At 40.7% G+C, this 14,106-nt stretch overlaps 1 protein-coding gene across 4 annotated transcripts in view; it reads left to right on the top strand.

Moving 5' to 3' along the window:
* Positions 1–14,106, top strand: part of stk10 (serine/threonine kinase 10) — a 151,058-nt gene that overhangs the window by 122,611 nt on the left and 14,341 nt on the right. For all 4 annotated transcript variants that reach the window (XM_069898793.1, XM_069898792.1, XM_069898791.1 and 1 more), the window contains 2 exons: positions 5,848–5,977; positions 9,296–9,420. In XM_069898793.1, the coding sequence (XP_069754894.1) occupies positions 5,848–5,977; positions 9,296–9,420 (255 nt within the window). The remainder of the gene's footprint in view (positions 1–5,847; positions 5,978–9,295; positions 9,421–14,106) is intronic.

The following is a 14,106-nucleotide window of genomic DNA, read 5'->3' as shown; positions in this document are numbered from 1 at the left end:
AGGGATGTGTAAAAATTGTAGTTTTGTGCATTTCATCACAATTTCACACACAAAAAATATGATTAACTGGACTTTTTAGTGTCAGCTTTAACCCTTTAAGCATGGTCTGAAGGGACTTTTACACATTTGCTTTGAGGCAAAAACTGCATTTTGGTGAGGTTGAAGGAATGGGTATGCATCAGAGCTACTTGAGATGAGTTCTTTCTCAATACCAGACCATGAAAGCATGCAATTTTTATGTTTTAATAAAAAAAAAGTTGGGTCATCTTTGGATGAATAGGAATCAAAATATTGATATACCTAGGAGATGATTGTGGACTTTAGGAGAAAGTCAGGGGAACACGACCCAGTCCTCATTGAGGGTTCAGTATTGGAAAGTTTCAAGAACATCAAATTCCTGGGTGTCAACATCTCTGAGAACCTATCCTGGAGCCTTCACATTGATGCAATCACAAAGAAGGCCTGGCAGCGGCTATACTTTGTAAGGTGTCTAAGGAGATTTGGTATATCACCAAAGACTTGTAAACTTCTACAGGTGTACCATGGAGAGCATTCTTGCTGGTTACATCATTGCCTGGTATGAAGGTGCCAACTCTCAGGACAAAAATAAACTCCAGAGGGTTGTTAACTCAGCCTGCAACATCACAGGCCCCAGACTTCACTGCATCGAGGGCATCTACATGAGGCAGTGTCTTATAAAAGCAGCCTCTCCTCAAAGACCCCACCACCCAGGCCATGCCCTCTTCAGTCTACTACCATCAGGAAAAAGGTACAGAAGCCTAAAGATAGCTCTCAATGGCACAAGGACAGCTTCTTCCCCGCTGCCATTTGATTCCTGAATAATCAATGAACCAAAGACACTGCCTTACTTTTCATGCACTTTAAAAAAAAAATTATAGTAATGTTGTAAGATGGTTTATAACATGAATGTTTGCTCTGTGACGCTGCCACAAAACACTGAATTTCATGACTTGTTCATGACAATAAGTTCTATTTCTGACCTTTGAGGGTGCAGATCTCAAAACAAAGAATGCAACTTGAATGTAGTCCCTTTTTAAATGGTAGTGTTTCAATGGAAATTGGATTAGTAGAACTGAATTGATAAGAACTTTTTAGACCAATTCTGTCTTCTGCTACACTCGTCATTTGGATGTGGTGGGGTCCTGGAAGAGAATGACAATCTCACCAAAAAGTGAGATGACGAATTTCCTGAAGAGTGCAGGTGCATCTAAAACTATGAATTATCCTATTTTTTTTATCAACCGTACAACATTTTTTTTTCTGGTATTATGAATGAATTTCAAGCTAATGACTATAAAACAAATACTTGCACAGGTTGCCATGACCACATTGAACCAAGGCAAAATAACTTCCTCAGAATGCTCAAAATCTTGTATTTATTTTCCTTCCATTCACGAGCATTTAAAAGCAATCCCAGGAGTCTGGAAGAGAAAAAGCTCATTTTTAAAAAATAAACAGTTAAATAAAATATCGCTCTCAATAGGTTCTGTGGCACTTTCATCTGAATTGGCATGTTGCACTGTATTTCTGTGATCGTATTATGATTTCAATGAGATCTGCTACCAAAGCGGTCTCCTTCCTAATTTACAGCTTTCACTTCTGTCATCTTGACCAGAATTTGGGGCTTTTTTTTTTCTGCAATTGTTTTGAATTTTTGCTTGATTTTCTGGTTAGAGTTAAAATTATTGAACTTAACGATCATGTGAAGGCTTCCTGTGCTTTTATAATTTGATAGCTGACACTATAATGGGAACAGCCCATTTTATATTGTGTGTGTGTGTATTAAAACTCATTTGCAGAATTACACCTGACAAGTTATCAAGTGAGGTGGGAGTGTTCTATCAGCAGCGAAATATCTGTTAGGTTTTTAACCAATTTTCTTTTCAAATTGTGTGTTTGGAAAAATCAAGGTTTTTAGTTTAACCTTAAAAAGACTAATAACATTTTTTCAGGATATTTAAATTTTGGAAAATGCATTTGCCTATTTTAACTGAATATCTTGGATGATGGAAGTGTTTGATTTGAAGAGATTGTTGATCTTCGTATTAAGACTAGAGTTTACAGGGATCAGCCATCCTTTAACATAGAAAACCACTTTCCCATTCCCTTCAGTAATGTTTGGGTGTTAAAATTAGAAGATATTTCCAACATACTTTTTAAATATAGCTTTCTTAATCGTAGTTTGGGAGTAATTATTGTTGCTTCTGAGCCTCTTCTGATAAACCTCTCAGGCAGTCATTTGTATAGCTTTGCTCCCACACAAAAGCATCCCTCACCTGCAGGTCCTGCATTTATGCAACAATTACAGTGGTGCAGATTTAGCCCTCAAGATTTTGGACCATCTGCCACATTACTGGTGGGGAAAAAGAACTTGTTCTTCAGTTAATGCTGTATTTATAAGGAAAATATCACTTTTAATCAATGGCACTTTCTTATTAGAAAGTACAATTTCTATGTAATTTAGGGGGAAAAATCTGAAATGCACATGCATTTCTTGTAAAATGCCATCTGATCCATTTTTAAAAATCTGTTCTTAAAAAAAATTACAATTGAGTTTTCAATTAATTACCTTCTAAATTTAATTAAAGTGACAATATTTATATAATGAGAAATAATTTCATTTTATTAATGTTATTTAATTTTTAAAATCACATATAGCTTGACTGCTTTAGGAAATGGCAAAGCTGGCTTCAAAGTTAAATCCCTCAGCCATCAAAACAACTGAATTTAGAAGGACAGTGTTACATTGATGGCTTCCTGTTTGTAATGTTCTCGCATGAATAACTAAGCAACATCTTGTTTGGACATGGCAATGAGGTGCATAAACTTCAGCTTAATTTCTGTACAATGCAGCTGAGAATTTAAGCAATTATCTCTTATCATTTTTTTAGAACAATTATATGCAATTCTGAATCCACTGAACACATTTGTATGCAACCTTTTGTGTAGCAATGCGTATTTGCTTATGTTTAATACATTTTCAGATCCAGTGTTTTTAAAGTTATGTACCCAACAGCATATTAAATGAGATATTTATGAACTAGCCTTCACACCATTTATGACCGACATGAAGTTGGGACATTGCCAACTTAAAAAAAGGGAGGATTTTGGAAGGCACTGATAGCTTTTCTGAAATTCTAAAACTTGACAGTGAAGAGCTTCTTCCATTGCGACCCACATTTGAAAATGGGAGATTGTGCCAAGGCTCCTAAGAGATGACATCACCAGCTTCAAGAAAGAAGACAAATCTGACAAAAGACAAATCTGCTGTTTGCTGTGGGGGAAAAAAATCATTGCTGTGAGCTGTACCCCAATTCACAGTGCATTCTAGCCATCTGAAGGCACAGCAAATATTATCTTGACAAATATTATCCTGTATGCTTGAAAGTGTAAGTGAACCAAGTTCTGTGTCCTCGTCTCGCAAAAATGTTCCCGGCACCGAGGCTCTGGTTACTCTCAGCTACATTAGGTAGAGCACACTGTTTGAAGACCCGACACCATTTGACTGAAACAGCTAGTCTATTCCAAGTTCTGTCATGGGAGGGGAATTAGCAGCCTTATCATTGGTAAAGATTTAATAATAAGATCACAATGACTTTGAACAAATACCAGTGACTTAATTATGAAGTATTGAAGCAACAAGCTCCTCAGGCCACCAAGCACCAATTTACATTAATCTGACACCGATTCCATTTATCCCCATATTCCACTACCGCAAGATTCTCCCATTGTACACAAACAACACTGGAAGTCAATATTGAACTTTGATTACGCTGGAAAACATTTTTTTCCCCAAAAGGTTTGTTTCCTGAAAAAAGGGGGGATTGGGATAGATAACTTCAAGCTGAACACAAAAATTATTCCAGATTTGATGTATCACATAGGAAGTTGGAGAAATCGTTAATTTACTTGTATTTAATTTACCAAGTTTAATCTAAAAATGCTGTTGATGCATTAAATCGACTGACCTAAAAATATTTTCCCACTGATTTTCATTTGTATTCAGCTTCTGATGCCTATTGTGTCAGTGTCTAACAACAGGTGGCCAACATTAATGGATTCCAGTTGCCCTAATACAGCTTTTCCATGGTCGTAATGTCCTGGTGAAACCTTTCACCCTGTTCGTCACTGACTCCACCGAGATCAGCAGGGAAGACGTCCAAGTGCAAATTCAGGAAACAAATCTTCAATGACATGTTGCACTTCATCGTTTTCTATGTTTGAGGTAGACTTGAAATAGCAAAAAAATGGCAGTGCTGCCGGAGGTGCTGTAACGGCAGCACTGGTACAGACCGTGTGGGAACGGAGTTACAGTGCTACCGTGGGGTCCAATTGCCCAGTCCATCTGCTGTCAGCTCCATACAAACTTTAAATGGCCAGTAAATGGGGCTGAAGGTGGTTATAAAAATGCTGCCACCGTGGGGTCTGTGGCTAAGACAGCGGTGCCTGTGATCAGCAGCAATTACAAGGGGTTGCAGACCCTGAGGGAGCAGAAGACTGGCACAGTGTACCAGAAAACGAGGAGACCACCCCCCTATTTGAGAAAGAGAAGCAAAGGAGCTGACCCACATGACAATGACCACAGTGGTGGACCAGTGAGGGTGAAGAACACACAGGTGGCGGTCTGTTGCCGACTCAAGGCAAGGAATCCATCCAGGGTGTGGGCTGTTGGTGACTGGTTGAGGGATTTGCGCTGGCCTGCAGACTGGCTCGAGACTAACCTGAAGGTACACCAAGTGTCAGGACTGGGATGCACGGCGGGGGGGGGACTGCCGAGGGCACTGAAGGATTTCAGATTCTGCTGGAGATTGCTTGGGCTGCTGAGCGTTTGGACTGGAATCTGTGTGGCTGTGGGAGCATTGAAGGCAAATCCACAGACACATGTTGACTCTTGTTGCTTCTCTTTCTCTGACTGTAAGAGGTGTCTCAGGCAATTTCTGCTGAAGGCAGACAGATTCGCCATGCAACGAAAGCAAATTCTGTGTAGCATTGCACTGTCTTTATTACATGACAATAAATTGAATCTTTAAATATGACTGGAAATTTTAAAAATGTACATGATAGGAAAATTTCAAGATGATTTTCATGATCAGCCGGCCAAAATCCATAAAATACACCCAAGTGTTCAGGAAGCAAAATCTTCATGGTCCAATATAATAGGAACTGTCCCACCCAACTGGGACTCGGGAAAGCATTGGGCCATTGAGAACATGTGAGTCCATGCATCAGAAGCACACACAAACCTTGCAGAAGGAGCACATCACCTCACAAACTACCCATCTGCCTTCTTATCAGGTATTCCATGGCTCAACTGAGGAAGAGTCAATCGTACCCATATTATGCTCTGAACCCACAAATCCAGGATGGAAGCAAATTGTTGTTGAACACAAGGGACTGCTGAAGCAGTAGTCTTTTTTTAACCTTTGTACTTTAATCCTCGTCTTTGTCACTTGTCTCTAATTTTCTGTAGATTGATAACACTTCAAAGGCTTTGAGTGGGTTCAAGGATTTTCCAGTTCAAAAACCCAATTCTGGGAAACCACTTAGAATTTCTTAGACTGTTCTGTCCTTTTAATATGTTGTGCTTATTTAAGGGTCTTGCCAATTTTCTTTTTTCACTGAAATAATCTATCATTGTAAAGAAATTGCGTTGACGGGAGCCAAATAACATCCTTGATGTAGAACATTTTAAATGACTTTAAATGAGTTTTCAAATTCTTTCAATTTGATGAGAATAAGACATTGTAATGGAAGTTGTCAGTGGCATACTAATGAAATCTCTTGAATTATATTTACATCCAAAAAATCATTTGTGCAACCATCTAGGAACAGGATTTTCAATCAAAACAGCACCAAGAGTTAGATATGGCCCTGAAAAAAATAATTATGCAGAATAAGAAGGAAATTTCGGACAAAGAAAGGGACTGTCTTACAAAGAAGCAGCAGCTTATGAGAGGTAAGAGGCTCCTTTAGAGTCAGATTTTGCTCCGTATATAGCATGTAGCAGCAAAAATGTAATGCATTTTCAACCTTGTTATGCCAAGTCATTGGAAAGATAACATTGCATTTACAAAATAAAGACATACAGGAATAATTTGAATTATTTCTTGATGTGCATTGGATAAAAAGTGCATTAAAACAGGTTTATCGAATAGTAGAAAAATCCATATCATTCCATTTAAAAGCCTGCCGACGTTGATTTCAGCTGTTCCAATGTCTCAGCAAATGAGAAGCTGAGTTTTACCAAGTAAAAGCATGAGCTGGGTGACATCAGAGATGCTTCAATTCACATCAGCATTTGGATTTTTACTGTACTGTTCCTGAGTATTATTACAACTTGCATGGTGTGGAAAATAACCCACCAAATTATAGGACCATGTTCCATTATGGTTTATGAAACTTCAAAAAAAAAATCAGAGATTCATACATTCAAATGGCCATATTTCCCTGCAACTCCAATGACCTGGCATCCATTTGTTGAGAATTCCTGGAGTCTGCAACTACTCCTGGCTGCTGCCAAGCAAAGGTGCTGCCATCTTGGGCACAGACCTCCATGGTTGCAAGATTTTACTTACAAACACCATTGGCTCCTTTAGCAGCCCATTAAAGCCTGTACGGAAATGCTGGCATTCCGGCAGCACCCTGTCTCCGCTCTCCCAGGTCCACTTCAGGGTTGCCTTTATAGCAGCTCCCGCAGTATCGCCGTTTTTATTTTGGATGTTAATAGGAATAACATGAGAGTTTGTGAAATCTGTTGGTCTGGCCTCGCCAAAGTCCCAAGGGTGCTGGATTATCTGAGTTTTACTTTATTGTGGAAATACAACCACAAATATAATTATAAATGTAACACAGCCCTTCAGCCCATAGTGTCTTCACATTTCTACACTAATTCCATTATACTTTTGGATTGACTATTAAGTTGCACATATCTGGGATGTGGGAGGAAACCAGCATCCAGAAAAAAACATGTAGTCGCAAGATTGAACTGTGAGGCAGTGGTTCTGTTGGTTGCACCATTATGCCCTTTATACTCAGGAAAGTGAACCTGCCTACCAAGTGAAATCTGTGCATAATTTCAATAAATTTCCCTTCTGCTCACCATGTATTGCAAAGTTCAGTTATTGTCAGAGTACATTCAACACATCACATACAACTCTGAGATTCTGTTTGTTTTCCTGTGGGCCAGACAGAATTCCTACTCATTGGTAGTACAAAAAGTTGTACTCAAGAAAAAAAATGTGTACAAAAGAGGGAAGTGTAAACAAAGTGTGCAAACAAAGTTTGCAATACAGAAAATAGTCAGTGATAATGTCCAAAGTAAGAGTACTTAAATGAGTCTGAGTTGTATGGTTTAGAAGTCTGATGGAGGGGAGCAACTCTTCCTGAACCTGGTGGTGCGAGTCTTGTGGCACATATACCTCTATCCTGATGGCAGCAACGAGAACAGAGCATGCCCTAGCTGTCAGGCTCCAAACAAATGCAGACTTTAATAAAATGCCAATTGCATACTTATGTCATCATGCAAGCCAGAACATTGCTTTAAGTCTGGGTGACTTGCACAAATGTCAGTTGCCTTTATGGAAGCTCACTTTATACCTATAACTGTGTAGCTCAGTACAGCAATAACACCATCTACAAATTTGTCGACGTTAGCGCAGTAGGGGGATGTATAAAGGAAGGGGATGAGTCGGCATACAGGATGGAGATTGAAAACTTGGTTGAGTGGTACACCAACAACAACCTTGCACTCAATATCACTGAAACTAAGGAACTGATTGTTGACTTCAGGAAAGGAAAGCCAGAGGTATACAATTCAGTGATCATTGGGGGATCAGAGGTGGAGAGGGTGAGCACATTTAGGTTCTTGGGAGTCACTATCTTGGAGAAACTTTCCTGGACCCAAAACACCAGTGGCATTGTGAAGAAAGCACGTCAGCGCCTTCTTGTTCTCTGGAGTTTGCGGAGGTTTGGTATGACACCAGAAACCCTGGCAAATTTCTACAGAGGTGTGGTGGAAAGTGCTGACCGGGTGCATCACAGTCTGGTATGGGAACTGCAAAACCCCTGAACGTAAAGCCCTCCAAAAGGTAGTGGACACAGACCAGGGCATCATAGGCAAATTCCTTGGGACTATTGAGTACATCTACAGGGAACGCTGCCGTCGGAGGGCAGCAGCAATCATCAAAGACCCACACCACCCAGCACATGCTCTATTCTTGCTGCTGCCATCAGGAAAGAGGTACAGGTGCAACAAGACTCACACCACCAGGTTCAGGAACAGCTGCATGTAAACAAAAGAATTATAAGCTGATAACGAATGTATTCTAACTGACTGCAATGCCTAGAGAACAAAAGGAGTGTTCAGGAAGAGTTGCTCCCCTCCACCATCAGACTCCTCAACAACAAACTCAATCAGAGACTCATTTGAGGACTCTTTCTTGTGCATTTTATTGATGATTTGCAAAGTAAGAATACTTAAATGAGTGTTTATTGTTTAGAGGTCTGATGGTGGAGGGGAGCAATCCTTCCTGAACACTTCTTATGTTCTCTTGGCATTGCACAGTCAGTTAGATTAAATTTGTTATCTGTTTACAGTTATTTTATTTGTTTACATGTTTAAGCTGAGTGCAGTTAATTTTTTTTGTACTACTAATTCGTGGTAATTTTGCCACACCCGCAGGGAAGAGGAATCTCAGGGTTGTGTGTGATATATATGTACTCTGATAATAAATCTGAAATAAATAAGATGAAAAATTGAGGCTTCAAGCCCAAGACATTATTGTTTCTGTCTTGTTTCCTTGTGAGCCAGGGGGATCAGTGTGTGTCACCCAGCACAAACCCTGTGCTGCCTCGCAAAGTGGCCTGAATATCACCCAGTGCTATTTGGAACAGAAAGTGTGATGCTTTTTAAGTCGAGTGAATCTTCCCTACTTCCTTTTGCACTCCCCACCTCAGAGTGACAAGTTAATCCAGGTTTGAGTCTGACACACCAATAAGAATAGTTTTTAAAAGATGTGTTCCCTGCTGCAGTTGGACAACTTGTTGTGGGGAGGATGGGGTGGTGGGGGGGGGGGCGGGCATGGTGCTTGTGGAGTTGAATGAAAGCATTCAGGAAAAAAAGGAAAATAGTATCATTAATTGGCATGTAGGTTTTGAATGGCTATCATAATTTTGGAATTAATGCAAAGCTGATGCCAATACAATAGAATCTATGATAATTTATGCTGATTAATTTTGGCTGGTACAACTGTAACACTTCATTCTCTCAATGCAGACAGGGAATCTGCAATCTGGGAGCTGGAAGAGCACCATCTTCAGGAGAAAAATCAGTTCCTCAAACAGCAGTTAAAGGATCAATACACCCTGCAAAAGCATCAGTTATTGAAAAAGCACGAGAAGGTATTGCAAAACTTTTAATGTCATACATATTGAACTTTTATTCCATAAGACTGTAACAGAAAAATTTAAATATGGTTGAGCCAGATGAGGAATAATGTTCCTAAGCTAACATTTCCTGAGGGTGGCAAGATTAGTGCAGCAGTTGAGGCAACACTGTTACAGCGCCAGTGACCCAGGTTCGTATCTGATGCTGTCGGTAAGGAGTTTGTACATTCTCCCTGAGTCTGTGTGGGTTTCCTCCAGGTGTTCCGTTTTTCTCCCAGCATTCAAAATGTAGGTGAATTGGGTAGCATGGGCTCGTGGGCTGAAATGGCCTGTCACTGTGCTGTACGTCTAAATTGAAAAAATAAATAAATAAATTGCATCGACACTTTTGACGATCAGCAAAATTTCAGGAAAAGAACTGGACAGTAAAGTATTAATCTTAAATTGTTGCAGTATTTTCTAACAAAGTAAACAGATTCTAAATCAAGCAGTCTGCTCTAAACCCCATCATAGTAAGTAAGTACCAATAGATCAAAGAAAATTTGAGCCTCATCCTAGTTTCCGAGGACAAAATGTAACAAGCTCATTCACTCTTGGCCTATCACTATTTGACAAAGCTGGAGCGCATTGCCTCTCCAACAAACGTGGACCTTGTGGGGTTGATGCCACCTTCAAACAACCCATCTACCTTATGGCACTGTTGTCCTGACATCAAACTTAAAAATCACAGAACTCTTGTGAAAGCTCACCATTCTCCATAAGGACCATAGAACACTGCAGCACAGAAACAGACCCCTTTGGCTCTTCTGGTCTTTGCTGAACAATTTTTTAAAATCTAGTTCCACTGACCTGCACCCAGCCCATAGCCTCTCCCATCCATGTATGTACCTGTCCAAATTCTTCTTAAATGTTAAAATTGAGCCCACATTCTCCATCTCAGCTGGCAGCTCATTCTACTCTGTGAAGAAGTTCCCCCTAAACTTTTCCCCTTTCACCCTTAACCCATGTCCTCTGGTTTGTATCTCACCTACCCTCAATGCTATCTACATTTACTCTGTCTATCTCCCTCATAATTTTAAATACCTCTATCAAATCTCTCATTCTTCTACGTTCCAGGGAACAAAGTCCAAACCTTTTTTACCTTTCCCTGTAACTCAGTTCTTGGAAGTCCAAGCAGCATCCTAGTAAATCTTCTCTGCACTTGTTTTTTTAATCTTATTGCTGTCCTCCCTGTAGTTAGGTTGCTTTCCTGTCGATGGGGAGGCATGGTTGGTATTGCAGTTAGCGCAATGCCTTTACAGCGCCAGTGATTGGGACCAGGGTTAGACTCTCATGCTGTCTGAAAGGAGTTTGTACATTCTCCCCATGCCAGTGTGAGTTTCACTGGGGACTCTGGTTTTTTTTCCCACCATCCGAAACGTAACGGGGGGGTGGGGGGTTAGGTTAATTGGGTGTAAATTGGGCTGGGCTGAAATAGCCTGTCACAATGCTGTAGGTCTCAATTTAAGAATTTGTTAAAAACTGCACAAAATACTCCAAATTTGGCCTCAACAATGTCTTAAACAATTTTACCATAACATCCCAGCTCCTAAACTCAATATTTTGATTTATGAAGGCCAATATGCCAAAAGCTCTCTTTATGACCCTATCTACCTGTGATTCCACTTTCAGGGAATATGTATCTGTATTCCCAGTTCCCTCTGTTCTACTGCATTCCTCATTGCTGTACCATTCATGGTGCATGTCCTTTATTGGTTTGTCCTTCCAAAATGGTACACCTCAACCTTGACTGCATTAAATTCCATCTGCCATTTTTCATCCTATTTTTTTTCAGGTCCCTCTACAAGCTTTGAAAACCACCTTTGCTGTCCACAGTGCCTCCAATCTTAGTGTCATCTGCAAACTTGCTGATCCAATTTACCACATCATCATCCAGATCATTGATATAGATGACCAACAACAGTGGTCTCAGCACTGATCCCTGCGGCACACCACTAGTCACAGGCCCACAGAAGCAATCATCTACCACTGTTCTCTTGCTTTTCCTGTCCAGCCATTGTTGAATTCAGTTCACTACTTCACCATGAATACCTAGTGTCTGAACCCTCCTGATTAACCTCCCATGTGGGATCTTGTCAGAGGCCTTGCTAAAGTCCATATAGATAACATCCAGAGCCTTTCCTTCATCAACTTTCCTCGTAACCTCGAAAAACTGTAAGATTGGTTAAGCACAAAGCCATGTTGACTATCTGTATTCAGTTTTTGGCTATCCAAATTCTTGTATATGCAATCTCTTAGAACATCTTCCAATAATTTGCCTACTACTGATATCAGGCTCACTGGCTTATAATTTCCAGGATTACTTTTGGAACATTCTTTAAAGAATTAAAAAATGCGAGTTACCCACCAATCCTCCACCCGTGGTTAAGGACATTTTAAATATTTCAGCCAGAACCCCTGCAATTTCTATATTAGCCTTTCTCAAGGTATGAGGGAATATCTTGTCAGCCCTTGGGGATGTATCCACCCTTATTTGCTTCAAGACAGTAAGCACTTCCTCCTCTTTAATCTCTATAGGTTCCATGACCGTTGCTTGTTTTTTTTTTTACTTCCGTCGACTCTGCCTGTTTCTTGAGTAAATACTGATGAAAAATACATTTAAGATCTCCCCCATCTTTTTTGACTTCATACAAAGCCAACCACTCTGATCTTCAAGGGGACCAATTTTGTCCCTTACTATCCTTTTAAGTATTATATCTTTAATATACTTGTAGAAACCCTTAGAATTTTCCTTCACATTCTCTGGCAAAGCAACCTCATGCCTTCTTTTAGCCTTCCTGATTTCTTTCTTGAGGTTTTTTGCATTTTTTAATGCTCCTCAAGTACCTCGTTAGCTCCATGTTGCCTATCTATACCTGTTATGCACTTCTCTTTTTCTGAACCAGATCCCAAATACCTCTCAAAAGCCAAGGTTCCCTATGCCTGCTAAATTACCTTGAATCTTGGCAGGAACATACACACTCTATACTCTCAAAATTTCATATTTGAATGTCCTCCACTTACCTCGCACATCCCTGCCAGAAAACAACTTGTCCCAAACCACGCATTCTAGATCCTTTCTTATTTCCTCAAAACTGTCCTTTCTCCAATTGAGAATCTCAACCCAAGGCCCAGACCCATCCTTCTCCATAATTAACTTGAAACTAAGGTGCTATAATGACAGGACCCAAAATGTTCCCCTGCACATATTCAGTCATCATCATCTCTTGTTCTCCAGAAGGAGACCCAGTATTGCATTCTCTCTAGTTGGCACCACTATATATTGACTTAGAAAACATTCCTGAACACATTTGACAAAGTCCAAGCCATTTTACAGTATGGGAGTCCCAGTCAATATATGGAAAATTTAATTCCCTACTATCACAACCTTATGTTTCCTGCAGCTGTCTGCTATCTCTCTACAGATTTGTTCCTCCAATTCTCATTGACTATTGGCCGATCTATAACATAACCCCATGAGTCTGGTCATACTTTACTCATTCCTGAGCTCCACCCATATAGCCTCAGTAGATGAGCCCTTTGGTCTGTCCTGCCTAAGAGCTGTGATATTTTTCCTGTCAAGCAACACTATTCCTCCTCCTTTCATTTCTTTTCTTCTCCCCATCCCCCCCCCCCCACACCACCCCACTCCATTCTATTGCCTCTAAAGCAATGGAAACATGGAACATTGAGCTGCCAGCCCTGCCCCTTCTGCAACCAAGTTTCACTAATTGCCGCAGTGTCATGATTCCACGTGCCAATCCACAATTTAAGCTTGTCTGCCTTTCCTACAATTTTCCTTGCATTGAAATAGATACATTTCGACCATGTACAAACCGTTGACTTCTGAAGGTGCACACAATTTTCACATCTTTTCCCTCCTCCACTCCTCTATCTTCTCTGGCACTCTGGTTTCCCTCCCTTGCAATTCTAGTTTAAAACCAGCAGAGCAGTACTAGCAAACCTTCCCGCAAGGATATTAGTCTCCCTCCAGTTCAGATCCAACCTTCCCTGGAAGAGAGCCCAATGATCCAGAAACCTGAACCTCTCCCTCCTGCACAGTGTCTTTAGCCATGTGTTAAGCTGCATGATTCTCCTATTTCTAACCTCACGAGCATGTGACGTGGGTAGCAATCCTGAGATCACAACCCTGGAGGTCTTGTGTTTCAACCTAATGCCCAACTCTCTGAATTCTCCTTGCAGGACCTCCTCACCTTTCCTCCCCACATCATTGGTCCCAATATGGATTCTGATATCTGGCTGCTCACCTTCCCTCCTGAAAATGCTGTGAACTCGATCTAAGCTGTCTCAGACCCTGACACCAGGGAGGCAATATACCATCTAGGATACTTGATCCCTTCCACAGAACCTCTTATCTGTCCCCCTAACTATGGAGCCCTCTATCACTACAGCTCACCTCTTTTCCCTTCCCTTCCCTTCTTAGCCATGGGACGAGACTTTGTGTCAGAGACCTGATCTTCATGGTAGGTCGTCGTTTCTTCCCCCCCCCTCCCCCGCCGAAACAATATCCAAAATGGTGTACTTGTTATTGAGGATAATGGCCATAGGGGTGCCCTGCACTTACTGCTGTAACCTTTCCCTCTCCAGACTGTCACACATCTATCCTCCTCCTGCCTCCTAAGTTTGATAGTATCCCCGTAA

This window comes from Narcine bancroftii, chromosome 9 (genome assembly GCF_036971445.1).
Source record: "Narcine bancroftii isolate sNarBan1 chromosome 9, sNarBan1.hap1, whole genome shotgun sequence".
In the NCBI taxonomy this organism is placed as follows: Eukaryota; Metazoa; Chordata; class Chondrichthyes; order Torpediniformes; family Narcinidae; genus Narcine; species Narcine bancroftii.
This window is presented reverse-complemented; position numbering and strand designations above follow the sequence as displayed.